A 26,761-nucleotide genomic window follows, 5' to 3' on the forward strand; every position below is an offset into this window, starting at 1 on the left:
CTATGTTTTGTTTTCAGCAGAGGGGGGAAAAAGTGACGCCACTAAGAAAAAAATCTCATATTTAATGAAAATTCCCTAGATGTACTTTTGAGTGTTTCCTGCATGATTGTTAAACTGAAACAAGAACATGTTACACCAACACTCTCCTACTTCCAATTTTTGATAATGTTTTTAATTAATGAATGCTACATTTTAGATAGACAAACAAGCACAAATTAGTTGTTAGGGAGTAACAGGTATTACAATTCCAAATCCATAGTGTTAATTTTGGTATTTACATTATTTGTAGTTGTTAAGAGAATATGGAATATTAGAATACCCAACAGATTAGTCTTGAGATTCCAATTTAAAATGTGTAATTAAATAATTGATTTAGCTTGTAATTTTTCATTGAAAGAGAAATAGTGTACAGTACAGTCATGTGTCACTTAAAGACGGGGATACTTGTGAGAAACATGTCATTAGGTGATCCTGTCATTATGTGAACATCACAGAATACTCACACATACCTAAATAGCCTATAGCCTACTACACACCTGGGCTATATGGTGTAGCCTATTGCTCTTAGGCTACAAACCTGGACAGCAGGTTACTATACTGAATACTGCAGGTGATTGTAGCACAATGGTAAGTATTTGTATATCTAAACATATCTAAACATAGAAAAGGTACACTAAAAATACAGTATAAAAGATAAAAAATGGTACACCCGCACAGGGCACTTACCAGGAATGGAGCTTGCAGGACTGGAGGCTGCTCTGGGGCAGTCAGTGAGTGAGTGGCGTGAATGTGAAGGCCTAGACATTTCCGTACACTACTGTAGACTTTATAAACACTGTATACTTAGGCTACATTTATAAAAAATTTTTTCTTTCCTCAACAATAAACTAAGCTTAGCTCTGTAAATTTTTTACTTCATAAACTTTTAAATTTTTTTAACTTTTCAATTCTTTCATAATAACACTTACCTTAAAACAAACACATTGTACATAAACATTTTCTTTCTTTACATCTTTAGTCTATAAGCTTTTTTCTGGTTTTGACATTTTCAATTTTTTTTACTTTTTAAACTTTTTTGTGAAAGACTAAGACACAAACACACACATTAGCCTAGGCACAAACAGGGTCAAGATCATTAATATCACTGTCTTCCACCTCCACATCTTGTCCCACTGGAAAGTCTTCAGGGTCAATAACACATATGGAACTGTCATCTCCTATAACAACAATGGCTTCTTCTGGAATACCTCCTGAAGGACCTGCCTGAGACTCTTGAGAAGGTTATCACTCTTTTCAGAAATATGTCCATGGTGGTTTGCTTGGCTTCTTTCTTTTTTTCATCATAGATTTGCTTGTAAGCAGATAATGCACCATGAACATTCCTCCCTATTAATGAAAACCTTTTGGTGTCGGGGTCCATGTTTTCAAACTTTTTAAGGAGGCTATTGAAGTCCTTGTTAAGGGCTCTTCTTCTTTTTCTGCAGTTTTCTTTTCTCTTGCCTCTTTTTCAGCTCTGCATTCCTGTTCCAGTTCCAACAATTCCTTATTAGTTAATTCCTCAGGAACTATCTCTAGGAGCTCTTCAATGTTATTCTCACTCACACCCAAGTTAAAGTTGTTTGCTGTCTCAACTGAAGCCTTGTTAAGTTTTGAAACCTCCTCATCCTTGCTAAATCCTTTGAAGTCATAGACAAAACTCTTGAAGGTGTTCCTCCAGAGGTCATTCATACACTCCTTGGTGTCATCACCCCAAGCCCATGCAAGGTTCTTGATGCAGTCATAGATATTGTAATCCTTCCAGAATTGCATCAGTATCTTTCTCAGTTCCAGCAATAGCCTGGGCAAAGGTCCTCCTCAAGTAGTAGGCCTTAAAAGCTGCTATAACTCCTTGATCTATTGGTTGGATCAAAGAGGTGGTATTTGGAGGGAGAAATACAGCTTCAATATTGGGATGAAGATCACCAATAAAGGGGGATGTCTGGGAGTATCATCAACAATAAGCAAATCTCGACAGGTATGTTATTTTCCAAACAGTACTTCTCCATTTTGCTGGCATAGAAATTCAGAAGGGCATCTTGGAAGAGGAGGTGGGTCGTCCGTGACATCTTATTGCTCTGTAGTATGCTGGCAATGTGTGCTTACTGATATGCTTGAAGGTCCTGGGGTTCCCATTGTGCCAGATCACAAAGAGTTTCAATTTGTAGCCTGCAACATTGCCCCTCCAAGAAAGACTGTTATCCTGTCCTTAAAAGTCTTGAAATCTAGCATTGACTTGGCCTCCTTATACATGAAAGTCCTCTCAGGCATCTGTTTCCAGAATAGGGAGTTTTCATCCATATTGAATATTTGCTCTGGCAAATAATTTTCCTCCACAATCAGCTTATCTAGAGTTTCCAAAAATCCTTCAGCTGCTTTCACATCAGCACTCACAGGCTCACCACTCACTTTCATGTTATGTGTTGAATAACAATTCTGGAATCATTTAAACCACCCACAGCTAGCGGTAAATTCAACATTGTAGTTGGGTACAGCCTCTTCTTTCGACATCACAAACAAGCTTTTTGCTCTGGCTTTGATCATCACGGCACCAAGAGGGATAGGCTTCTGTGTCTGCTCTTCAACCCAGATCATTAGAAGTTTCTCCGAGTCTGATATAGGCCCTTCTCAAATTTTTGTTAGTCTCATTGCCTTCAGTGAAGCAGACCCTTTAACAGCTTCCGTCACTTTGTTCTTGTTCTTCAAGATTGTAGCTACAGTGGAATGGGACATGACCGACTGGTGAGCAATAAGCATCACTGACTTTCCACCTTCGTAGTCCTTAATCACTTTTAATTTCACTTCCAAGTCAATCACTTGATGTGGTCTCCTACTGGCAACATTAGCAGTGCATTTTGTATGCTTAGTGGCCATGATGAACAAAACAACACAAGATTAAATCAAGCACAAGAGAAAATGATGCAATCAAGAGAGGCAGTGAACATGACAGGTGCAAGGCTGCTGCTGGCATAACACAACATACTGTTTTACAGTAAACTCTTTTTTATAAGTAGAAAGGGTACACTCTAAAATAATGATTAAAAGTACAGTATAGTAAATACATAAGCCAGTAACAGTTGTTTATTATCAAGTATTATGTACTGTACATAATTTTATGTGCTATGCTTTTCTACAACTGGCAGTGCAGTAGGTTTATTTACACCAGCATCACCACAAACACATGAGTAATGTGTTGTGCTATGATGGCTATGACATCACTAGGTGATAGAAATTTTTCAGCTCCATAATAATCTAATGAGACCACCATTGTATATGTGGTCCATTGTTAACTAAAATGGCACTAGGTAACACATGACTATACTGTAATGTTTAATATGTCACTATACTTATCAATTTATTAGATTTGTAAGAATTATACGAGCACTATGTTGCCCTCAAGGACACTCAAAAACTCATACAAAGAAAAAATTAGTCAACAAAAATCACAAGGCAATGATTAATCCTGGGGATACAAGGGAGGTTGTTCAAGAAAGGAAATGTAATCATTGTTCATATTTATAATATAAACATTGACTAATGATTAACAAAAACTATGGTTTAACTACAGGCTAAGAGGAACAGGAAGAGCGTGTGTAGAGGGAGTGGTAGGAGAAAGACACATGACAGATACCTTCCATGATAGAGAAAATAGATATATACAACTGTAAAATCAAGTAATAGCACTATAAACATGTTATTTAGAAATAGAACGTATATACCAGAAGAAATGACTAAAAGGGCTAAAAGTGGCAGCTCCTGGAGTGGGAATTATGAGTAGGAAAGGATGGACTTTTATAAAAATTTGTATCACTTTGAAAACATTAAGTTTTAAAAACAGGTTTATTTTCTGTCCCCTATGATTTTCATAGGACCCTAAAAGCAATTATACCAGAAGCTTCTGTGTTAAGGGGAGGCAGTGTCAGTGGCTTTGGGCTTTCGCATTTTGAATATAAAGTGTAGACATGAGTCTACACTGGCATGAACCTCAGGCACTTTGGAGAACAGCAGCCATAATATCTTTGGGAGGCATCATCAGATGCAGTGCCACTGGAGACTAACTACCCCTTTTTAGTAATGGCCAACAACAGAATCTTCTGATTCTAAGGCAGAGTGAGAAAGGAGGAAAGCAGCAGGGCACACCTAAGACACTCCTTAGGGAACCCCAGGAACATTTGGGATGGGTTTGAGGGAGTCTGGCCAGAGCCAGAAAAGCTGAGTATTGTAAAAGCAAAACTGGACACTTTGCCTTGTGTGCAATACGACTTAGCACTTCATATACCACAGTCAGAAAAAAAGAAAACACTTTCCAGCCTTTGGTAAACAAAAAAATAACAGTTTCACTCTTCCTTTTCTAAACACTGCATCTCTGAGTATTCTTTGATACTATCATCTAAACAGTCTTCTTACCAGCCAGATGCCTACTGGTATCATTTGGAAAATACACATTTTCACAATTGTTTAAGCTGCTAGAAAAAGTTATGTATAATTTTATACTACTTACTCAGTATCCTGTTTAAGGCCAAACTCAGACAGGTCTTCATTTCCAGAAGTGTATCTGTCATAACATTCACTCATCAAAGACTGAAAGGATGAATAGACCTTGCATGTGTTATTGCGGACTTTTAGTTGACGGACTCTGGGGACTCCTAAAAGTATGTTCTCATAGTAGATGCGACTGCTGTTCTTTAAATCATACAACTTCTCGCTATTGTACCATGAGTCCCAGTACAGACCTTCCAAAAGGGGTCCTTCCATAAACTTCATAGAGAAAGATAAACGTTATGGGGAAAAATATTTTCATTATCAACTGCAAAACAGAATCTACAGCCATTATGTTATCCATAAGAGTATAAAAATCAGTGATTTTGAGGATGAGTATGAAAATTAAATTACTGACCAAGCCAGCATTAATATTAATGGTAATGATGATGATGATGATGATGATGATGATAATGAAGATGGTTAACACTGAGCACTTAGTATGCACTACGTACTGCTTTAAGCACTTTACAAGTATTAACTCATTTAATCGCATAAGCCTTCTCCTTATGAGGGGTATACTGAAAATCATCCCCCAATACATGAGTATCAGAACAGATCATGCCACAAATCATGACTTCACTTCAGAGTTGTCTGTGTCCCTCTTACGCCACAACTCTGGTGGAGGTGACTGCTACTCCTGGCTCTGCCCCTATCTGCTTCTTCTAAGAGATCCCAAACCCAGGGTTCATTTTTTTCTTTCCTGCCTTTGTCTTCTTTGCCATTGGCCATGTACATACCTGAAGACAGCACAATAAAAAAGAAGCAGGGTGAATTCTACTTCTTCTTTCAGGGAAAATTTCATATCACTCTTTCACATTTCGTCTGGCCTAAACCAATGACCTCTATTAGCCTTCATCTTATACTTCACTTCCCCTTTCACTCTCAGGAAATGACCTTGTCTCCCCGATAAATTTCAAATTCCTAGCGTGGCATTCATGATTTAACCTCTGTCCAATTCATAGTTTGGCCTTTTCTACCTCATCTTCCATATGCCTATAATGCCAAACATAGCTCGATATGTAGAATTACTTATAGCACATATTGTTTATCCTTCCTAGAATGCGCTTCCATTATTCATCCTTTAAAACTCAACTGAATCGTCATCACCTCCGGAAAGCCTTCCCTTCCTCTTCCTTGCATACCCCAATGTTTGTGACATGGGATACCTCAAACTGCTGTTCCCTTAACTGATCTTTCCTCATAATATGAGCATCTTGCTAAGGGTAATGGAAAAAACAATCTGTTCCAATGCTGAAGGAATGATTCTCTTAGTAATTAAAAACACTATAAAATTATATTTTGTATATGTACTCTTTATTATATACTGTATAGTACTGTAACACACATACAGACAGTACAGGATTGTACACCAAAATCACATATATTTCAGTTTATGGGCAATTTATGGAACTTTTAAGAGTAATTTTCACTATACACAATTATAGACTTACTTTGGATCCTAACTCCCACATAAGAAGCAAGTCTCCTATTTTCCACATGCAATGATAATGTTAAAAAGTGTCATTTTTCAAAAAGTTATAAGAACCCTATCACACTCAGAACACAGATTCTCAATAAACAGTTACTGTTTCGTTGATTCTAATAGTTTGAAGAAATGATATTCATTTTTGCTCATTCCTTCAACAAATATGCATCGAGCGCCTACTATGTGTGCCAAGGGTTTGCTTACGCAATACCTAAAGCTACTTCATCCACAGTCACCTGATACCTTACCTTCCAAAAATCAGTTATGCTGCGAATAGACTTAAAGTTGGTTCTCTCATCACCACCCACAGAAGTGTCCAAAAATAGCGATGACATAACTTTGTTTAAGTAATACATATGTGGGTTTACCATCCCAAAAGACACTAAGGAGAAGAATTTTTTGTTTAAAAATTTATGTTTAAAAACTCAGTTTATTAGGATTAAAATGTACTTATAATTTCTTCCCAACCTTCTTTTGAAAATTCAATATTTTTGTCTAATTATAAAACCAATAATAAACTAAAACAAAATAGAAACATACAAAACAGGAAGAAGTGTCCTATAATCCCACTGCTAGAGTTAGGTTTGGCATATATTCTTCAGATTTTTCTATATGCATACATATTCATAAAGAAAATAACTTTATTTTTACAAAAATGAGATCACATTATATATACTATTCTGCAAGTTGGTTTTTTCTCCATATTGAGAGTAGGCAATGTAATATGGTAAGTAGTTACAACTATGGACTTTGAATTCAAACAGATAACGGTTTGAGTCCCATCAAAGGGATAATATCTCCAACCTCATAGCTTTGTTATAAGAAGTGAGATAATGCATGTGGAACATTTAAAACTATGTTGTGGCACATGGTAAGAATTTTAAAAATATTAACTAGTATTCTTTCTCACTCTCTCTTTCTAGGGGTGGGTGGGTGGGTTTTAGAGTGGAGTGTCTTTATTTTCTTGCTAGAAGCCCTTTAGTTTTTAGAAACCATTTATCTTCAGCATGAGTCCATGGCACACATGAGCCTATGCCATTCTTTAATGTTGCATATTATTTCACTGTGTACACCAAAATGTTAAATCCTCTGTTGATGGATATTTAGGTTGTTTTCAATTCCTCCTAATTATAAAAAGGTTTTATTTAATCCCTGAACAATGGGATTCTGAATGATCTTTTTATATTTTTCCATTCCCCAAATGTTCCGTAATAAGCATTTAAAAACCAGTCTAAGATATCTTAATTTATAAGATTGACCATAGTTGTCTTTTTAATCAAGATCTGACTCAAACTCACCCCTACAATACCAATTCATTAGTTAATTGATATATAGTTGCTAGTATGTAGGCCATACCAACACGAGATAAGTCCCATCAGCGAGCTTACATCTACTGTCTGTTGGGTGCTCTAAAGACAAAATGCTCTTTAACACTGATTAAGTCAATGCTACTGACCCACAAACAGGAGGAATGCAGGCTGAAATGTTTTCCTGGTCCTCCTTAAGGATTTGCATTGATCCATACCTTCTGTGGCTCAGCACTAATATATTTCACTATTAACTGTGCAACAGGCCAGAGAAAGAACAAAGCAGACATCAAGACTAACTTCTTTGGCCTTATTTGTAGTTTGACCTATGAAAGTAAGTTAATGTACCTATATAGCTCTAAAAGAAATCAAGTTAGAATTGCCAACTCAAGGGAATAATGATATTTAAGATAGAACTGCCAACCAAAGGAATAATTAATTCAATCAACGTTGACATGAAAGCTGCTCATTATATCTGTGACCTAAAGTTTTGCCCATTAAGAGCTGGAAATAGCCTCAATCTAAAATTCATTTAAGATAATGTCTAAAATGTGTCACTATTTTTCAAGAGGTTTTGCTAGTCTGAAAGCCTATGGTTTTATAAAGCCCATGTTTTGTTTTTCGTCTCCACGTAACTTCTTAGTTCAAATACTGTTATCATCTACATCTGTGTACTTACATATACATAGGTTTACTAAAAAAATTAAGTAGAGTAACAACTCCTGGAGAGTAGTTCTAATTTCTACTTCCCGGCCGTAATGTGGCTTGTGTTGCGGAGTCCCTGTGAGATATAAAACAAAAATTTCCCTCACATTCTGTAATTTATAACGTACATAAATACCGATAGGAAGACACAGCCACTGTTAGCTGTTACAGTGTGTGAAGGAAGGGTCCAATGGATTCTGGTTCCTTTTTTATTCTCACTTTTATGAAGGAGGAATCGTTACTTACATGTTCCCATGGGGGTCAGAGGGCAGTCATTTTATGACTGTATACTAATGAATTTTATAACTTGGATGTTTCCTCACTGGATGTGTCTTAAAATGAAAAAGCAAAATACAAAACAAACAAAAACCCCTCATCTGCCCCTAACATTTTCTCTACCCGTCAACACGGCTTCTTGGGATGGCGGGCTTCAGCTGGAGGGGGAAACGAGCTCGGCCCAGGGCTCCGTCAAGGACATGACTCCCTACATCAACAAAGGACGTCGGACGCTGGCCTAGCGATGGTCATTGGACAGCAAGCGACAGCCCTAGCTCAAGCCTCGGGCAAGGGGCGAGTGCCCGCCCCCCGTAGGGCTTCAGTTTTCCAGCCTGTGAAATGGGATCACCGTCCCTCTCCTCTCCGCTTCTCAAGGGGAGGATGTGAGGGCTAAGGTTGCTGGAGACCCTATCTCTCGCATGAATAGATACGAGGCTACGGAGTACCCTCCACGGGATACGGATCGGCCAAATCGGCCCTGCCCCACCCACTCCCTACGAGCACCCCTCACCGCCTCGGTGCCACCTGGACGCCTCAGCCATGGCCGACCTGGACCGCGACGCCCGTTCCACCGCCCCAGGTCTGCCGCGCCTGCGCGGTAGCTTCGCGGCGCGGGCCCTGCAGCTCAGAGGGCGCAAGCCCGCTACAAGTCGCAAGCGAGCATGCGCACCGAGGATGCTGTGGCAGGGGTTAGCCTGAGGCTGGGCTGAGGCTGCGGCGTTTGTCACCGGTGGAGCGCCAAATTCTCGAGCAAACCTGGCTTTGGGCCTGGGGTTAATCATAAAAGTCGTAGTAATTAATTATAACGGGCTTCTTTTTCTTGCATACCTTTAAAATTTTTTGGCTTGTGTAGTCTTCACACTGCCTTCCTGAAAGGTAGGTGTTTTGTCCTCATTTTAGGTCTGAGAAAACCGAGGCACCGAGAGGGTAAATAGTTTACCAAAGTCCATGGCTCATTGGGGCAGTGTCTGCTGGAGGCCAAAGCCCAAATGCCTATTCAAGACCCGACGCTGCTGCTGCAGCCTGCCCAAACTGCTTCTTGATAACCGAGAGCTGTTGCTAGAAGTGGCGACCACCCCTTTTTCCACCCAATATGGGTAAAAGAACGTTAAGGTAGATTAAAAAAAAAACAAAAATCCAGCTTTGTCGTGATTATGTAAAAGGGCAGGCCAAAACGGTAGTCCTTCGGAACCCAGACTCACATCTGGCCCGGAAGCTGTACAAAGATGAGAAGAAGGGTTGTAAACCAGCTATAGACAAGGCCAAACAAATTTGGTTGCAAATTAAAGTATCTCAAAGCCCGCCAGGGTATGAGACAGGAGGGATGCTCAGGTTGGTAAAGAGGAAAATAAAACGGAATTCAATCGAAAGCCCCTGGGCAGCCAGTGAAGAAAACCACCAAGCTGTTTTGAAACGAAAAAATAAAGCCACTTTTGTTATTTCCCTGAAAGAGAAGTGATGTTGATAAATGCTGTTTTATGTACAGATAAGAAGCAAAACTAGGCCACACAGCAGTGAGGGTCAAAGACTACCAAAGATAAAAGGAACAGGAGAGGCCTAGCAAAAGGCTAACAGAGGCCGGAGAGAGAGAAAGGGCTACTGTCCCAGCTTGGTAGTTTAATAAAAAGATTGGCCCCTGTCTCTTCTTGGACTCTCAGATGCCCACAAAATTAGCTCTCTAATGTAAAGGGTTATCTAAACTTAAAATGTAGGAGGAAAAAACCCCCAAAATATAGGAATACAAATTTATATTAAATATAAGAAACAGATGACTCTACAGACTATTCTTATTCCATTGAGCTCAATAGACTCAAAGATCTTGAAGAATTAGAGACCCATTTGGTTAAAACAAAATCACAATTTCAGGAGAGATTCCCTCATGACTTAAGTTACTGTGTCTGCCTTTGAGGTGCAAACCATGGAAAGTCTAGCTCAGTTTCAGGAGGAATTGACTGAGCTGTAAGTGAGCTTCACCAAGAAGACAGACTGTTCTAGAATATAATGTTGTTGCTCTTTTGGAACTTGTCATTCATAGAGTTTGCTGAGTGTTGTTTAATATATAAAAACCAGAAGTTTTATCTTAAGGATCTAGACTTTTGTGCAGAGGAGACAGTCTGTTTGAAATATTTGAAATTTTATTCTTTTTTGACATAAAATTATGGAGCATTCATAATCTATACCATGTTAGTATTCCTATAAGAGAAAATGAGTAAAACAGTATTTAGAAAGCAGTACTAGTAAATCTTCTTACAAGCTTTAGGTGTGTTTGATGTGTTTAAAAAGTTGATATTAACTCATAACCTGTAATCGTTAAATGTGTATGACTTAGTTGTTAAAATCCCACATTTTAAGATAGTCTTCTACAATTACAAACCCATGTGCCCAGATTTTCTGTAGGCTTCACAAATCAGAGAAGTAGATAGAATGTGCAAGAGTCAAAGGATAAATAATATTATAAATATATTAGTTATATTACCTAATTAAAGCCATAATCTGTTAATACAGCTATGGATTTATTTCACAAATTTAATTGAATATGTTACTAATAGTGTAGTTGTTGCATTTTCCGATGTTGCTAAAGTTATTAAAGTTCTTCACTTTCATAGAGTCCAGATTGAGCTGCCAGGCGCTGAAACTCTCCTTCAGGATTAAAAGCTTGTTTCACATTCAAGCCTCTCCCGTTAAGTGCTAAATACTTGCTGAAAGTTGGTCGAACACGTAACTGCTTAGGAGCTGGAAGAGTTTGGTTTGGACGGGCTGAAATAGATCAAATAAAAGTTAGTTCAGAAATCCTGTTCTAAACAAAAGGGTCGCACTAGGTATTCATTACTAGATAGGAAAGAAAAAAAATCAAAACTGATTATGTATAGGGAAAATCTCTCAGATTTTATACTCTGCTGGGATTTGTGTTTCTTATTAAATCTTCCTGGTTAAATTCTTTAGAACACCTGACATTACACTTTATAGCAGCGTGACATACCTGTAACATCTAGTCTCGTGTTACATGAGGTTACTCCAGCTTCGTTAACTGCAGACACAGTATACCACCCAGCATCTTTCTTGTTTACATCTTTTATCAGTAAGGTAACTCTTCCAGAGTTATCATGATATAAGCTGACAAGAAACAATTAAAAAATGAAAGTATAGGAATTAATTTTCCTATGAAAGTTTATTTATGATGCCTCTATCATACAGAGTCAGACTAATAAGAAAAAAAAAGAAGCATTTGGAAATTCTGAGCCAGTATCTAGTCATTGCCAAATTGCTATTGGTTTTCTTGAATTAAACGTCCCTCCCAATCTTCTTTATATCATCTATGTCCTTGAGCCACATCTTTCTTTATTATAGTCAAAAGGTAAATCCTAGCCTACTTTATGTCTAAAATTTCTGATTAGTGGAATCTGGCTTAATGAGGTTTATTATATGTCTATATATGTTTTAAAAACCAGACAAATTGAGATCACAAATGCATGCCATTTATAATGCATTTCAAAGTATAACTGGATTCACCCAAGTAGACTATGGTTAAGTCTAGAAATACTTATCCTACCTGATTCGATCAGTATTGAAATGCACCATTTCATTGTTTCTTTTCCAGAAAAGCTTTGGTGGAGGTATAGCTGAGATTTGGCATTCTAGCTTCACGGACTCTCCCTCAAAAACTTTTTTGCTTTGTGGTTTGTAGATAAACATTGGTGCTCTTCTATGTTCTTTTGCTACATATTAATAAAAAAAAATTCAAGTATTTGAAATATTATAAAAAAGATTAAGTCAAACCAAAGTATTATGAAATTTGTATGTTGATATAAAAGTTTTTAAAAGTACTAACAGCAGGATTGGACTCTTCATATTTTAGCTTTAGTTAAAATAATATACAACATTATTGTATTATTATACCATTTAGAGTTCTAAACAGTAATGTAATGATGCATTGAATTTATAATCATATTTTCTTCAAGGAGTTTGTCATATTCTTATTTATCATCTTATCTATAGGGAGGCAGCACGAGTGGTGGAAAGAGTATCAGACAACTTTGATTCAAATTCTCTGTTTGCCCCACCAGCCATGCCAAATGAGAAGAATTTTGTCTAGTTTCTCCAAGGCTCAATTTTATCTATTGTAAAATAACACCCAAGTAATAGTGACTGCTGTGCCTACTACACAAAATTATTGTGGGGATCAATTGAGATAATGAATGAAGAACTACTTTGTAAACTATAAAATAATATATGAATGTCAGTAATTATTATATCTTTACTTTTCTTCAAATACCTGAGGGAAAAGAGGAAATGATATTAAAACACTATAACCCTAGCTTTTCTAAAGGAGAAATGAGGAGACTACACAGAGGCCCACCGATGTCTCTTTCAGCTCTAACGTTATAGTATTTCTGGCACAAAAAGGATTTGCCCAAAGCTTAATCACTTGAATTTTTTTTTTTTGAGGAAGATTAGCCCTGAGCTAACTACTGCCAATCCTCCTGTTTTTGCTGAGGAAGACTGGCCCTGAGCTAACATCCATGCTCATGCTTCCTCTACTTTATACGTGGGATGCCTACCACAGCATGGCTTTTTGCCAAACAGTGCTATGTCCGCATTTGGGATCCGAACTGATGAACCCTGGGCCACAGAGAAGCAGAACGTGCGAACTTAACCGCTGTGCCACTGGGCTGGCCCCTTGAATTTTTTTTTATTTCCAGATCACTGGTTTTTCCCTTAGAGTGAGGCCCCTTATTATAGAATAATCTTAAAGATTTTTCATTGATCTGGGTAGAATACAAACTCAAGAAAATTGTCCATCCTTTAAATTGATCAAGCTTTTATATAATAAAGAGTGAATTATAGCACAATATTTCTTGTGCAATATACCATGGCTTAAATCATTGCAAATGTGATATATTTAAAGCACTTAAATTGTAATATTTTAAAACAGGACATCAGTTTTATGAGAACTGCCTTCCTAGAGACAGATTTGAGACCTGAGTTTTGCCATATCTGTTTTCTAAAGCAAGAAGGCATATTTTTGTTGTAGTTAGAGACTAGTTTCCTAGTAACGAGAACATAGTCTCAGGCTAAAGGTTGACATTTATTCCTCAGTTTTAAACTATGCATGATTATGACAATTCTGTGAAAATGTGGGTCAGATTGATTATTTTAGACTGTAGACCAGAGAAATCATTAAGATTTTTCACTTTAAGACCTTTTAGTTACATCTAGAAATGTTTATACTGCCTTATTTGGTATGTCTGAAATTGTACCATTTCTTTATTTTCTTTCCAGAAAAGCTTTGATGGTAGGTCTGTCATTCTAGTTTCACTGAGTTTCCCTCAACACCACCATCCCCCCACCCCCCGCCATGGCTTTTCAATAAAAATTGGCATTCTACTGGGTTGTATAGTATAGATATTAATCTTAAATATGAAAGTCCTCTGGGGTTTTCTTTTTTAATGCAGGATGTTAAGGGACTCTCTAGGATCTCTTTGAATGCTTACCCAGGACGTCCAGCTGCACAGTAAAGGTGGCTTCTCCTGCTCTGTTCCTGGCAACACAGGCATAAGCCCCTGCATCTGAGGCTCTCACAACTTCAAAGATGAGTGAATGAAAACCCTTTTCAGACACTATCATTTTGTGAAAATCATCTGATTGAACTGGTCTTCCATTTAGATACCATGACACATCAGGAGCTGGCAGTCCGCTCACCTAGAAATGAAAACACAAGGAGATGATATAAGTTAAAATAATAGCATCACTGGGACCCAATTGTCCATTTATGAATTTTAACAATTCCAGTTTCTGAGTGGGTTTGTGATTGAAAATGCAAAGCAAGAGCTTAGAAAGATAGTTGCTTTCAATAATTTTTACCAAAACAGTGGAAATTAAAACCCTTGAAATTAATACAGTATTTTCAGACTATCTCAAACTACATCTAGCTCTTTCATATGCAACCTCAGGCTCTTTAAGATCTCTTAATTACTTATATAATTAATATTTAGAACATTATGTTGTATTGGTCTCCACAAAGAATGTGGAAGTCATATGGCTTTTCTGGCTAATGGTGACTGCAAATGAAGTCCCAGAGGCACATATATGTGAGGCTTGCTGATCTGTTGAATAACCTTTTCTAAACAGTGTTCTCAAACTGTAGTTCTGGTATACAAATGGCAGTTTAAGTGTTTTTATGTAAGCCTTAACAATTAAATCCATGCACTGCCTTTCATTCATAATGAATTCGGGAAAACATTTTCTAAGAAAAAGTTCTCCAAAATGAGGGTAATAAAAATGTAGGCCTTTCTAGCCCGAAAAATTCTTCTAGGGCAAGAGAAAGGAGGGTTGATTGAATTTCTTATTGGAGGAGAATTAAAGAGGCATTCTGCGTTAGAAATCCTATTATGATAGCTTCACTTATATAGAGTATTTATTAGGTTGTAGGCACTATTGTGAGTACCTTATGCCTATTTACTCAGTTAATCCTCAAACAACTTTATGAGTTAGGTACATTTGCTATTCTTGTTTTGCAGATGAGAAAAGCACAGGATAGGGGGCTGCCCCCGTGGCCAAGTGGTTAAGTTCACGCGCTCTGTGGCGGCCCAGGGTTTTGCCGGTTCGGATCCTGAGTGCAGACGTGGCACCGCTGGTCAGGCTGTGCTGAGGTGACGTCCCACATAGCACAACCAGAGGCACTCACAACTAGAACATACAACTATGTGCTAGGGGGCTTTGGGGCGAAGAAGAAGAAGAAGAAGAAAAAAAAAGATTGCAAACAGATGTTAGTTCAGGTGCCAATCTTTAAAAAAAAATAGAAAAGAAAAGGAAAGCACAGGGTAAGTGACTTGTCTGAGGTTACACAGCTGGAAAGTAGCAGAGCCAGGATCCAAATCCAGGTAAGCTTGGCTCTAGAATTGGTGTTCTTCTCCACTATACATGCTGCTTCTCAAGCTGTGGAGCAAGTATGAAGAGGAAGAGCACATTTTTCAAAACTTAGTATCACATTGTTAATTTTCCTCCAGTATTTTTGAACTCTTCTCTTACTTTGAAGTCCATTCTGCAGAATCTTCCTTCGTCAATTGACATGTTTTCTGGCACTTGAATGAAACGAGGTGGGTAAAATTTCTCCTGGATTGCATCCTGATCATTCACATCTCCCCTTGAAGATGATCTGCTTCTACAAAAATAGTTTAATAATCACCATGCAGAAAAATTATCATTGCTCTTCCTTTCACACAGATATAGTTTAGCCATCAAATTTAAAATCCTAGAGTGAGTTTGATCTGATAGTGTAATAACAATGGAGAGAGGCTATATTTAGCTGTGGTATATTCGATGACTGGTAGAAATGGTAGCAATTTAGAAACATCTGGCCCAAATTATACATCTTTGTTTCCTTTTTACAGTGCAACGAATTAATGAAGAAGCTGATCTATTAAAATGCAGAGTACCCCATGGACAATTCTTATCATGTGCAAAGATTGTATAATAAGAATTGGGTTTCCATTGTCATAAGAAACTTGTGTAACATGGAAACATGGTCCTGGCTTATTTGACCAAAACATTTTAAAAACTTCCTCCGAGATAGGTCTGATGATTAACAGATAAAAATTTTGATCATGATGTTGGACATTAGAAAATTCACATTGTTCTTTATAAAAGTTATGTAGGAAACTTGAGGGCTTTCGAAGTAGTACACTTTTAAACGGAAAACATTTTACATAGCAAAATATATGTCTTTAAAATTAAAAAATTTTTACCTCACTTGTGATGTAGGAACTTGTAGTCGTGCGTGTTCTGAATTGTGCTGCTCGAATTTAAAACAAAATGATAATGTTAATATGCAATTGTTAGGTTGAAATGAAGCAGACTTAAGTAGTTGTAGTTGAAGGGAACAATTCTATGTTGGCTGTATTTGTACAATTGTGGTTAGTTCTACTAACCTTCTAATACTCCAGCAAGAAATCCTCAGAATTAATAAGACTGTTCAACAGACATGATTTATGAAAATTAGCTAGACTTCGAATTGATAGTGGTTCATTTTTCAGATTACTCTTTTAGAACAAAGGATGATATGACCCCCTGGTGTGTTTGAAATGGGAGCACACAGTACAGATTGTCCTTTCGTAAAACAGGAATAGACATGAAGTCACTTGTGTTGGCAGTAGATACAGGGTATTATGCCTACTGCTCAAAAGTGGCACCAACAGCAGTAAACACATATTAGACTGGAAAATACTTCTCTTTTTAGCTCATGGTACAAAATCCTAACGCACACCATGGAAGATATGTGCAGAGCTATGAAAAGGCTTTGAAAAACAACACTAATTACTTCCTGCTTAAGAAGAGTATATTTAATTTAAACAAAGATCTTTTTAGGATTTATATCTATATATAGAAAATTATTTCTCTGAGAATAAAATCAGGAATTGATTAAAATTCTAATAGAATCAACTGATTAAATATTTAGTGCCTATTTTGTATATTTCACTGTGCTTGGCATAGTGGGAGATACAAAGGAGTGGAAAATATAGTCCCTACCCAAATATCTGAAAAACATCTGTATAGCAACACAGCAAAGCAATACAAATAATTTATTTGGGGATGAATATATTTAATGTATTTTGTCATTTTGAAACAAAATTCTTACAATTCTGTAACAATTTCTGGCTAGCTTTAAGGTTCTCTAAGCAAAATGTCAAAACAACAATTCAGAGATCAAAGAAATCAACTAATTTTTTGGTAAAAAAAATAATCCACTTAAACTCGAAATACCCAAATTAAATTTTTGACTTTTTCTTCATATTCACAGATGTGATATTTCCATTATACCTAGTTTGATGACATTTTGTATTATTTAAATAGAATGTTTGAAGTGTACAAAAAAATGTAAGATTTTTTTCTCTCCTTTCATAATGATAAGTTTGGCCGCTACTTCTTTTCCTGGTGCTGTCACCTTCATTTTAAAGTTTTTAAAGAATGGATGAGAAAAACAACACATCCTTGCCCTTGAAATCATACACTGTGAATTTATAAGATAAACTGTCATCAATATAACATTGTTTTGAGTTATTTCTACTAAAAAAAGATAGATTTGTGTTTTATTCTTGCTGTAATCTCCAGAGCCCAGCTCATAGTAGGTGCTCCATGTAAATTGGTTAAATGAATGAGCATGTGAACTGTGCAGTAGCCAAAAAGAGATTTAATTTCTATTTTGAATTTCTAGCTACTTGCTCTGTGAGACCCTGCTTCATCCCTTTTAGTAGGTCTAGTCGTGTTGAGCTGATACAAAAATCTTATTTTCAGCTTCCTTACTTAGAAGCTTGGAATTCTTGAGTGCCCAGTTTCATTCCTTTGGCTCCTAGTTTCTTGTGGACTAGGACTGGTGTTTTGACTTTTGTGACACTTCACATGCAGATATCAGAACCATCAGAAAATGGGGTAAAATTAAAAATTATATATATATATATTTTTTGGTTCATCATGGCTGATGGAATATGGAAGTGATTGACTTTTGCTTCAAATGCTATTTATAAGCACTTAGAAAAGCAGACATTTTTAAATAAAAAATGCTCCAGTTAGATAAATATTATTTTAATTTACCTGTGGTGAATCTTGTGCTTCACTGTCATTTTGAGCTTGAAACACCGCAGCTGCATTCTGTGGTCCTAGCAATCTGCGAGCCATCTTCTCCTCGTATGTTAGCCGCTTTAAAGAAGTAAGTTATTAAGGAGATCGTATTGAGATTTAATAAGAGTTGTTTGTATAGCTTTACCTTAAAACCACCAAGAATTACACTAAAGATGTACAGTTCTGTGTACTGAATTACAGTTAGATACTGTGTTTTGGAAAAGCACATTATTTCATTTAAAGTATTTTCCTTCCATTCTAGTGCCACTTCCCTCATCTATAATATTCATTTCTGTTTTCTTTTTCTCCTGGGAAAGGCAGGCATGATCACCCTTAATAAGTCTCTCCCAAGTGAAGGGAAATTCTTTCGCTTCCTCCTTGTTCTGCATGTTCCCATCAGTTCTGTCTTCGAATATAGTCTGCATGTCCTCACATTCAGAAATAATTTTTATTAAATGAGCACTGAATTTTTGCCTTACTAACTTCTGGTTGAAGGCAGTGCAACTGGTATGTTAAATTTGGATTAAAGGCATATAGTACTGTTTCAAAGATAAATGACTAATACAATCTGTACAGTAAGTGTTACATAATGAGAATTATAGCTATTTGTCCATCAATAATATACACCAAAGTACACGAAGAAGTCAGGTTGACAGTATTTCCTATTAGTTATTTGGTCATCAGGCATGTTTTATGAGATGGTAATGATTAAAACAGAAAATTTTCATCAAATCATTCAGATTGATTTTTCCTTTGCTTCATTCTTGTACTACTGAAAACCAAGAGGTGATATCATGCAGAGAAATAATGGAATAGGACCCAATATTCTCCTCTTTTTAGATAATCCTATCCCTTGCTGGTGGTGAGACAGAAAGAACTTTCTTATTGAGATTAGATTTTATAGTTTAATAGGCTTTTTGTACAAAACAGAAATCTTGCTCACTTGATTTCCATTATGAAGAAGGCTGTCCTTGCACTTCAGCTTTCTCTCCAAATCTTGAATCAGAGCTTCCTTTGATCCTTGGATTTCATGGTCAGGAGTCCTTGGTATGGGCTTAGCATTCGCACTTTGGGATGGCTTAGCATTTACAGGTTGGCCAAATGAAGGTTGTTGATAGCTTTAACAAGAATAAAACAAAGATCTTTAAGATGTGGGATGTAAAAGAGAGTTGGCCTCATTTTGTCAGTTGCCTTTAGATAGGTTGAATTTACAACTTAATACTATTAGTGTTATTAAAAACACCAATTGCCCTAATGACAGTCAAGAAGGATTTTATAATAATGGTTACTAGCTTTTTTCTTTTCTTGGCAAATGAAAATTAAGTGGCAAGAGGAACAATTTAGATTAGACATGAGGAGGATGTCCTTCCTTGAAGATCTTGCCTAAAGAAGTAAGAGTAAGTCTAGTTACTGGCAGCTTGAGAGCTCTTCCAATCTTCCAACTGAATTTAATAAGTTTGATTGATGAGTGGATATTAAGCAGTGGTGTGCTAGAGCTGACTCATCTGGGCTTGAGAGAGCTGATGTTTAGCATCTCTTCTCAACTCCCTGTGATCTCATGTTAATAGTTTGAAATTGGTGGTGGTAGGAGTATCTACACCAGGGAAACTGGTAAATCCCACAAATCATGGCTCCTTCCTCCAGAGCTGATTGTCAAACACTTACCAGCATAACCAGTGGTATTTAGTGAATATTCTATTGTTTTGAATAAAGTCTATGGTTCATATAGTCTCTGGCTTTCCTATTAATTCCAATTCCTATTAATTTCATATTCTAGAAAATCCAAGTATGGCACTATGTAGCAAATAGCTTCTCCAGTAATGACAGTTTCTTCAACATTGCTAAAGTGATTTTTAGAGAAAGAAAAGGATGATTAGAGGAAGAAGGAGAAAGAAATGTAAACTGAAAAAAAAGAGGTTGGGAAAAAAGCAAATCTGAATAGCAGTTGAAAAGTTTGGTTTAATCCTTATTTCAAGTTTTGATCCTAAATTTTCTTCTAAGCTGTTCTTGCCCCTCCTAGTGTTCCCCTGTTGATTCTGATAGAGGGCAGGGGTGGTATTTAGGGAGTCTTGTATTATCAGATCTGTCAGGTAGCTCACACTTTCACAGTGCTTTGTTTAGATTTCACCTATTCATTTATGACCCTGCAGGTGCTAGCTTATATCTATTTAATGTGGGAAAACTGGCCACTGCCCTCAATGAATATTTTACCATTATCATAAGAAATGTTCTCCAGTAATCCAGATGAGGCAACCTTGGTCTGTTCTCTGACATGTTCCTGTTCAAATATTCTCAAGGACCATTAAAAGAACTTGTAAGCTAAGTGGAAAGGTATCTCCTCTGAGTGTAGCCAGAGTTTTAATTTTTGCAGGCTTTGGGGATTTGGTTAGTAATCTCTAGATTGTAAATATACTGAAGGAAAAAAGACGTCTTGTTACTCACCAATGTGTCATTTATATCCACTAACACAAAGCCTGGGTCTAGGTGATACTTACTATCAGTAGAATGGATGAATGTTTTCCACTGTACATATTCAGGATGCTCTGTATTGAAAGTTGATGATACACATTTCCCCTCCTTACATTTCAGAGCTTCAGGGTTGTCTATATTAATTCTTAACTAAAGTCTGATTTGCTAGTTAAGTAAATAGCCACACCAAGTGTTTAAATAGTCAGGTTTTTTCCTTTTTTTTCAAGATCGAATTCCCAGGTCAAAGTGGTAAAATTCCTTTGGTCTTAACTCTCCTATTTCTCTAACTGTGAAATTATAATAACCTATGTTTTTTAATGCTAACTTACCATCTTTATAAAAGTCACACGTGTTTGTTAAAGTGAATTAGCATTAAATAATTCTGTTTTCAGGCTGTCATAATACAATGTAATATAGCTGAGAAATCCAGAAGGATTATCAAAACCAAGCCTGAGAATCACTGATGTATATGTAACCTCAGTCACTGTATTCATTGAATATCCCCATTATTATCAGTTTAGATGGCTTAAGTGTTGGGACTTGATAGCTGCTCATATTATAAACTAATATTATACTTGCACATTGCTTTATCTCTTTTTTTTCTACTATTAATCACCCAGATCCTTAATTGTGTTAGAGATCAGAAAACTGAATCACTGAGCAGATAAGATAAACTTGCTGATTGTCACACAGCAAGCTTTCAGAAAGGAATAATTAGAATTAAAGAGTTCCTCTCAATTTCCAGTCTATGGTTTGATCAACTGAATAAAACGTTTGCTAAAGGGTTTCCTACTGATGAAAAGTTAAATAAAGCTTTCAAACTTCTCTAGGTCAGAATTCAAGGGATTATTTTAGAAGACAGGGCAAACTTAAGCCCATAATAACAATGAGGGAGTTGTGCACAAATGTTCAAAGGGCCAGAGCTTTCCACCCTGTGCAGTTGGACACTGAATGCGTATCAAGTGGCTGTGGGAAGATTAAAAGAGTTATCTGTGGTTGCTGAAAATGGAACAGCTAAAGCTGGATCTTTGATCTCTGGTTTGGGGACCTCCTATGCTTTGTTTCTTATCCTCTCCATTTTTGCCTTTCTTCCTTTCTTGTTAGTTCTGTGCACAGAGCTAGGTTGAGCCTCGGTAATACATATTCGATGGCTTTCTTTTCTGGGCAAGAATTTGGAATAGAATTGAAAGATTTTACTAAGGAAAATATTATAGTCAGAAAAGGTTATTTCAGGTTTTAAAATGCTCATGTAGGAAATTTAGAAATAATTGAAAGCTAAATGGAAAAAGGTCGTCTAGGTAAAATGTAACCAAGAAGAAGCTATAATGTGTGATAATGACTATAATGGGAATTTGGGAGGGGAGAGAAAGAGAGAGCTCTTAATTCTTAAAGGCATCTTTTAAAAATAGGTCAAACCTATGAGAATGCCATTTTTGTAGGTCAGAAATAATTGACTATCAGCCATTTCAAACGGTTCACGCCAGTATCTATAGGATTCTAACAAATGTTTTTGGCTTTCCTGATTTTTATTTTTAAAAATGTTGAAAAGGTTTCTTTGCAAGTTGAATTGCTTTAGTCAGTTCAACTAGATTTCTGGAGTTGTCACCAACAATCGGAATCTCTAGAAAAATTAGCCTCTAGAGAAGACTGAGAGAAATTAACAAGAATTTCAGCAAATCTGTTGATAAGCATGCAACAAACAAAACATATTCCATCAGACAATTTTTCAGATGCCCTCTGATTTAATTCTCTGATGTTCCAGCCAGCCAAGGAATAGGAAAATTGATAGTCCTAAGTTTGCATAAGCACAAAGTATTCAGTTCATGTTTTAAAAAAAGCACAACACTATGTCCTTCTTCATATCAGGTTCTCCTAGGACAGTTTTAGGGCTGTGGAAATAGTCCATGCTTGCATAAGGCTGCAGGTATTCTTCTCTGTATTTCCATCAGCCTAACCAGTTTGAACAAGGTGTGGTCTTGATTACCTAAAGAAACCTTAAGGTCATAAGCCTTTGTCTGATCAAGTCCTTCTTCTGATCATAGTAGGGAAAACTCATAAACTTGAGTGTCTGAATCCCAGATTTTCTTTTTAGCTAAGTGGAAATTCAGGATCAGAGAGGAAAATAGATAGGAAGAAAAGACTAAGACTGAGAAGAAACTTAATAGCCTCTGCTTATGTGAGAGGAAATCCTAGCTTAAGAAGAGCAGACAGGTGTTCATCTCAGCTGAGCCCAGAATGAGAGCCATTAAATTTACAGCATGAGGAACTTAACTTAGAACTGGGGGAATAGTTCATTATTCTTGTGTGTGTTGGAAATGATTTTGTTTTCCCAGGTGGAAAATAATAGGTAAGTAATTTTATGGTGTATAGGTGATTTGGGTCCAGCTCAGCCTGGACACTGCAGAATGGGTCAGATGACCTCTTATTGTCAGTCAAGGTGTTCCAGGAGAATTAGGGAATAAGACCTTGAGGTTACATTGCCTTTTTAGATGGTGAAGAAAGAACTATAGCATACCCCCTACACTCCTCAGATATAAGGTCTCTGTATATGCAGTATATATCCAGATACATATATTTTAAAAACTCACTTACTTGGAGTCCACAGTGGAAGGGATTTTACTGCTACTGTAATCAGGCTGTGATGGTAATATGGAGCTGAGGAAGCTGGCTGGGGACTGGTTATAAGTGGCTGTAACCCTTTGGCCTGGATTGGAGCCAGCAAGCTGCTGGGAAGAAGCAGGGAAAGCAGAGGAGGACATGGTGATATGAGAGCTCATTGTTGAGGAGGCAGAAAATCTTTGCTCTGTGCACTGGCGGGGCTGGATGATAATGGAAGACTGTTTGGTCTGGCTAGAGTAGCTGGAGGTTTCCGGTCCAGGAGGCTGCAGTCTGGAGCCACATGGGTTTTGGGATTGGATGAAGTGCTTTGGACGTTCGTAATTAAACATGCTTAGCTGGTGTACAGAAGAGGAAGGCAATTTATTACTATAATGATTTGCTCCTGGAGGGGTGGGGTCCTGAATTTGGGGCTGCAAGCCTGGAATTACAGAAGGTCGCAAGGAATCAGAAGCAACCTTGGTCTGCCCCTCCTTGTTGAGATCCTGGGAATACTGTGCTCCTGGCTTTGATGGAGTGTCCTTCTCTTGAAGAATATTGTTCCTTCAAAAGGAGAAAATGATTCAGTTACAATATTTGCGTAAAAAGCAGTACTGTTTATTTAACATCTTTAGGAACTGATGTGCTTTTTTTTTTTTAATCTTATGTGCTTTCAAGGTCACCTTAAGGTGAAACTATCCTAGCTTGTAGACGTCCCCTTCCTTTATCTCTGTCTTTGCACAAATGGCTTAACCCCTACGAATAAGAAAAAAGTATTCATTGACGTTTGTTTGCCTCTGGGTGATTCTTAAAGCATGCCCAGGGGCTTCAAGATGTAGGAGCACAAAGTTTGAGTTTGCCAAGTGGTTATTTATGGAAAGAAATTGTATGATGTTGCTCAATGTGAGAATTTTATGGTCTTATGATTAACTTTTGCCCAGAGGCTACAGTTTCATTAACCACAGAAATTTAGTGACTTAAAATTACCAGCAGTTAAATGTATAACATCACTTTCATTCAGTCCAAATTCTTCCCATTGCTCATCAAAACAGATCAACAGCTCTTCTGATACACCAGTTAATTCATGTCCTGGTGATTTGTGATGAATGACGTCTGGGTAAATCAAGGGAGCAATATGCTTCTTTTGTAAAGAACATTACTTTAATGTTCATATTTACTCCTTCACCCTTTCACAATTTCACAAAGTAGAGTGAACATCTATAATTCACTGTCAACTTTGGGTGGATTTTTTGCCTTAAAATTCATAGCCTCTTTTTCTCCCCTTGTGTCCAGATTGACCATAGTACCAAACTAGATGATAAAGAAATGTACTGTGTGTATGTCTCTCTGTGTGTATGTAATGTATGTTACTGATTGCATTCCAGAGCCATTTGTAAATTTTTTCGGTTATTTTTAGATTATACTATCTAGTTATTGTTCTGGATATTCTAATTATTTAGAGTTTTACTTTTTTATTATTTTTACCTGTTTAATATGTATTTTAGACTAATCTTAAAATTCTTTCAGCTCTTCTCTTACTTTTTCTTGTGCAATAGCAAAATGTACAGAAGAAGTAAGGCAACTACGAAGCTAGTCTGTACCTTACCAAGAAAGAGTGAGTGCTATTTCTCGTACGTATCTCTGCATTGGTGCTCTTGACTTCCTACAGTAGATTCTCATTTTTCCTTAGATGAATCATTTGCCACAAAAATCAACCTTGAAGGATTTTATTTGCCGCTGATTTCTTCCATTAGTATGGTAAATCTAAGCAGGGCTACATTCAGACATTATACACCAAGACTAGCCCTACAAATTGTTGTAGCATTAATTTCATCTTTACTCAAAATATCAGGTAATTTAGTTAAAAATACATTTAGTTTGTTTCACATAGTAGAAACCAACACTGAAATAATGATAAATCAGACTTTTAACTGGTAAAATTAACCAAATTGTTTGTCATCATTGAAACAAAGTCTTATAATTATTTAATTTCCTATCTTGAACAAAGTATCATTTTTAATGACAATTTTCCAGACCAAACAACTTCAACCTAAGGTTGTGCATGTGGTTTAGAGCTAAATTAAAACTAGAAGTCTTAGGAAAGAACAAAAATGCAATTAAACAGCCAAGAGAAAGACTCTATTGAAAAAGAACACTTAAAAAGTCATATATTCCTTAATTTCAAGTTTATGAACACAAGCACTTTCAGCTACAGTGTATTTTAGTAATTAACTATATTAAGCCTTTAAGTTGTTGGGGAAAAACATCCTGAAGGAGGCTTTAATTAGATCTTCTCAAAAAAAGACTCTATTTCAAGGCAAGTAGTTTTGTAGTTATGGGTTTATTCATTCAATCGCAGAATTAAATCCAGAGTTTGGTTCCTATTCCTTTGCGGGCAGGCATATTATTCAGATTCATTTCAAATAGCAAGGAATAAACTATAACAAATAGCCAGTGGATATTTTCCAAAAAGTTCCTTATTTTTCTTTACATATATTTTTAGAATTCAACTGTCTTGTACATTTTGGTACTGGCTCACATAGTTAACAATTACTGTTATTTTTTAAAGCTCAATTAAAAATATCTTCTTTCAAAAGATTCATTTTATTCATGTCTACATATAATTTTATACAGATGTTGACACAGGTAACTCTGAAAGGCTTTTCTTCATGTTTGTAGTTACCGTTCAACAATTCAATTCTGTAATAGATTCTATTACATGACGGTATCATTTTATTCTAAATAATGTTAAACAAATTTCAAAGACTTTATAAATAAGATACTTTTCAGTCTCCTATTTTAACAATCTTAACATTATTTTTCTATCTCTTATATAGCACAGACTTACACAAAAGATTGATTGAGGGTATTTTGAAGCTGTAGGATATTACCACAATTACAGCCAGACCAAGTGTCCCTTTTCAAGGAAAAATGATGATTTAAAAATAATGACATGCACCTATCTTTCCTTCTACTCTTCCTATAATGCCTTCTAGTTTCAGTGGAATGAATAAGTTACTTTCTGTTCGAATCTTTGCATAATACCATTATGATATTGTGGCTTTCAAACTTTTTATCTGAAGATCATTTTTGCACACACTTCTCTGATTTGGACAAAAACAAAAACAAAAACAAAACTCAAAACTGTAGCAGGAATAAAGAAGGGACTTACCCGTAGTTCCAGAGGGTGCCAGCTGGGTTTAGCCCACTATTGAAGAGAAGGAAGAGGCACCCCCTTCCCTCACCGACTAATCTAGTGGCTCTGTGCTTAGTATTATAGCACCACTGACTTTTATCAGCTGCCAAACAGTGACATCTGATGTGCTTGCCTGTTCATCTACCTATGCTGGCGTGTCAAAGTAAGAGTCCACAATCTAAACAATATCTCAGATGTCTTAGCGATATTTAAGGCGTGGGATTACATGAGCTTCTCTTGCAAGCCTCCTTATTCTAGTTGTAAATTTTGACTATGAGCTTTAGCAGTTTCATGTAAGGGGAAGAACAATGAATTGGGAAATGGGAAAAAGTATAAAGAAAACTCAATTTCTTTATTGTGGTGGGGGCTTGAATCTTTCCTGTTGAAGAAAGAAGGACTAAAAGGGAAATAGTATTCTAGGACTGGCATTTTATCTAGTAAGACATCTCGAGAAATAAGCCCAGTGATGGATGGGCTCCAAATTGAGTTGCATTGGATAGTTGTTCATCTGAAGGTTTTTTTTTTCTCTTTCCA

At 36.6% G+C, this 26,761-nt stretch overlaps 2 protein-coding genes across 6 annotated transcripts in view; both read right to left on the minus strand.

Moving 5' to 3' along the window:
* The window catches only part of PKD2L2 (polycystin 2 like 2, transient receptor potential cation channel), a 36,959-nt gene extending 27,681 nt beyond the window's left edge, over positions 1 to 9,278 (minus strand). The window contains exons 1-4 of the mRNA XM_044780537.2: positions 8,864 to 9,278; positions 8,051 to 8,152; positions 6,313 to 6,446; positions 4,538 to 4,794 (exon numbers count right to left, since the gene is read on the minus strand). Coding sequence (XP_044636472.1) covers positions 4,538 to 4,794; positions 6,313 to 6,446; positions 8,051 to 8,152; positions 8,864 to 9,134 — 764 coding nt within the window. The 5' untranslated portion in view covers positions 9,135 to 9,278. The remainder of the gene's footprint in view (positions 1 to 4,537; positions 4,795 to 6,312; positions 6,447 to 8,050; positions 8,153 to 8,863) is intronic.
* Positions 9,279 to 10,467: 1,189 nt separating this feature from the next.
* Positions 10,468 to 26,761, minus strand: MYOT (myotilin). Of its 5 annotated transcripts, XM_044780540.2 has the most exons (11): positions 26,204 to 26,761; positions 23,511 to 23,595; positions 23,029 to 23,159; positions 18,911 to 19,085; positions 17,941 to 18,045; positions 16,098 to 16,144; positions 15,382 to 15,514; positions 13,845 to 14,052; positions 11,903 to 12,068; positions 11,333 to 11,466; positions 10,468 to 11,109 (listed from the first exon to the last, which is right to left on the minus strand). In XM_044780540.2, exons 5-11 carry the CDS (start codon positions 18,022 to 18,024, stop codon positions 10,937 to 10,939), a joined length of 945 nt encoding a protein of 314 aa, XP_044636475.1. In that variant the 5' UTR covers positions 18,025 to 18,045; positions 18,911 to 19,085; positions 23,029 to 23,159; positions 23,511 to 23,595; positions 26,204 to 26,761; the 3' UTR covers positions 10,468 to 10,936. The 5 variants fall into 5 exon arrangements, with proteins under 5 accessions (XP_044636475.1, XP_014709277.1, XP_070373426.1 ...); XM_014853791.3 differs by having other exon boundaries at positions 23,029 to 23,595; positions 26,204 to 26,346; XM_070517325.1 differs by lacking the exon at positions 23,029 to 23,159 and having other exon boundaries at positions 26,204 to 26,298.

This window comes from Equus asinus, chromosome 9, assembly GCF_041296235.1.
Source record: "Equus asinus isolate D_3611 breed Donkey chromosome 9, EquAss-T2T_v2, whole genome shotgun sequence".
Lineage (NCBI taxonomy): Eukaryota > Metazoa > Chordata > Mammalia > Perissodactyla > Equidae > Equus > Equus asinus.

Bases quoted from the DNA above. Each gene is read 5' to 3' on its own strand.
- MYOT (XM_014853791.3), bottom strand. From the start codon at position 23,384: ATGTTTAATTACGAACGTCCAAAGCACTTCATCCAATCCCAAAACCCA. The intron at 19,086-23,028 runs GTAAGTGAGTTT...TTCTTGTTAAAG, and splicing joins CCTTCCACTGTGGACTCCAA to CTATCAACAACCTTCATTTG. The intron at 15,515-16,097 runs GTAAAAATTTTT...CTATTTTTGTAG, and splicing joins GTTCCTACATCACAAGTGAG to AAGCAGATCATCTTCAAGGG.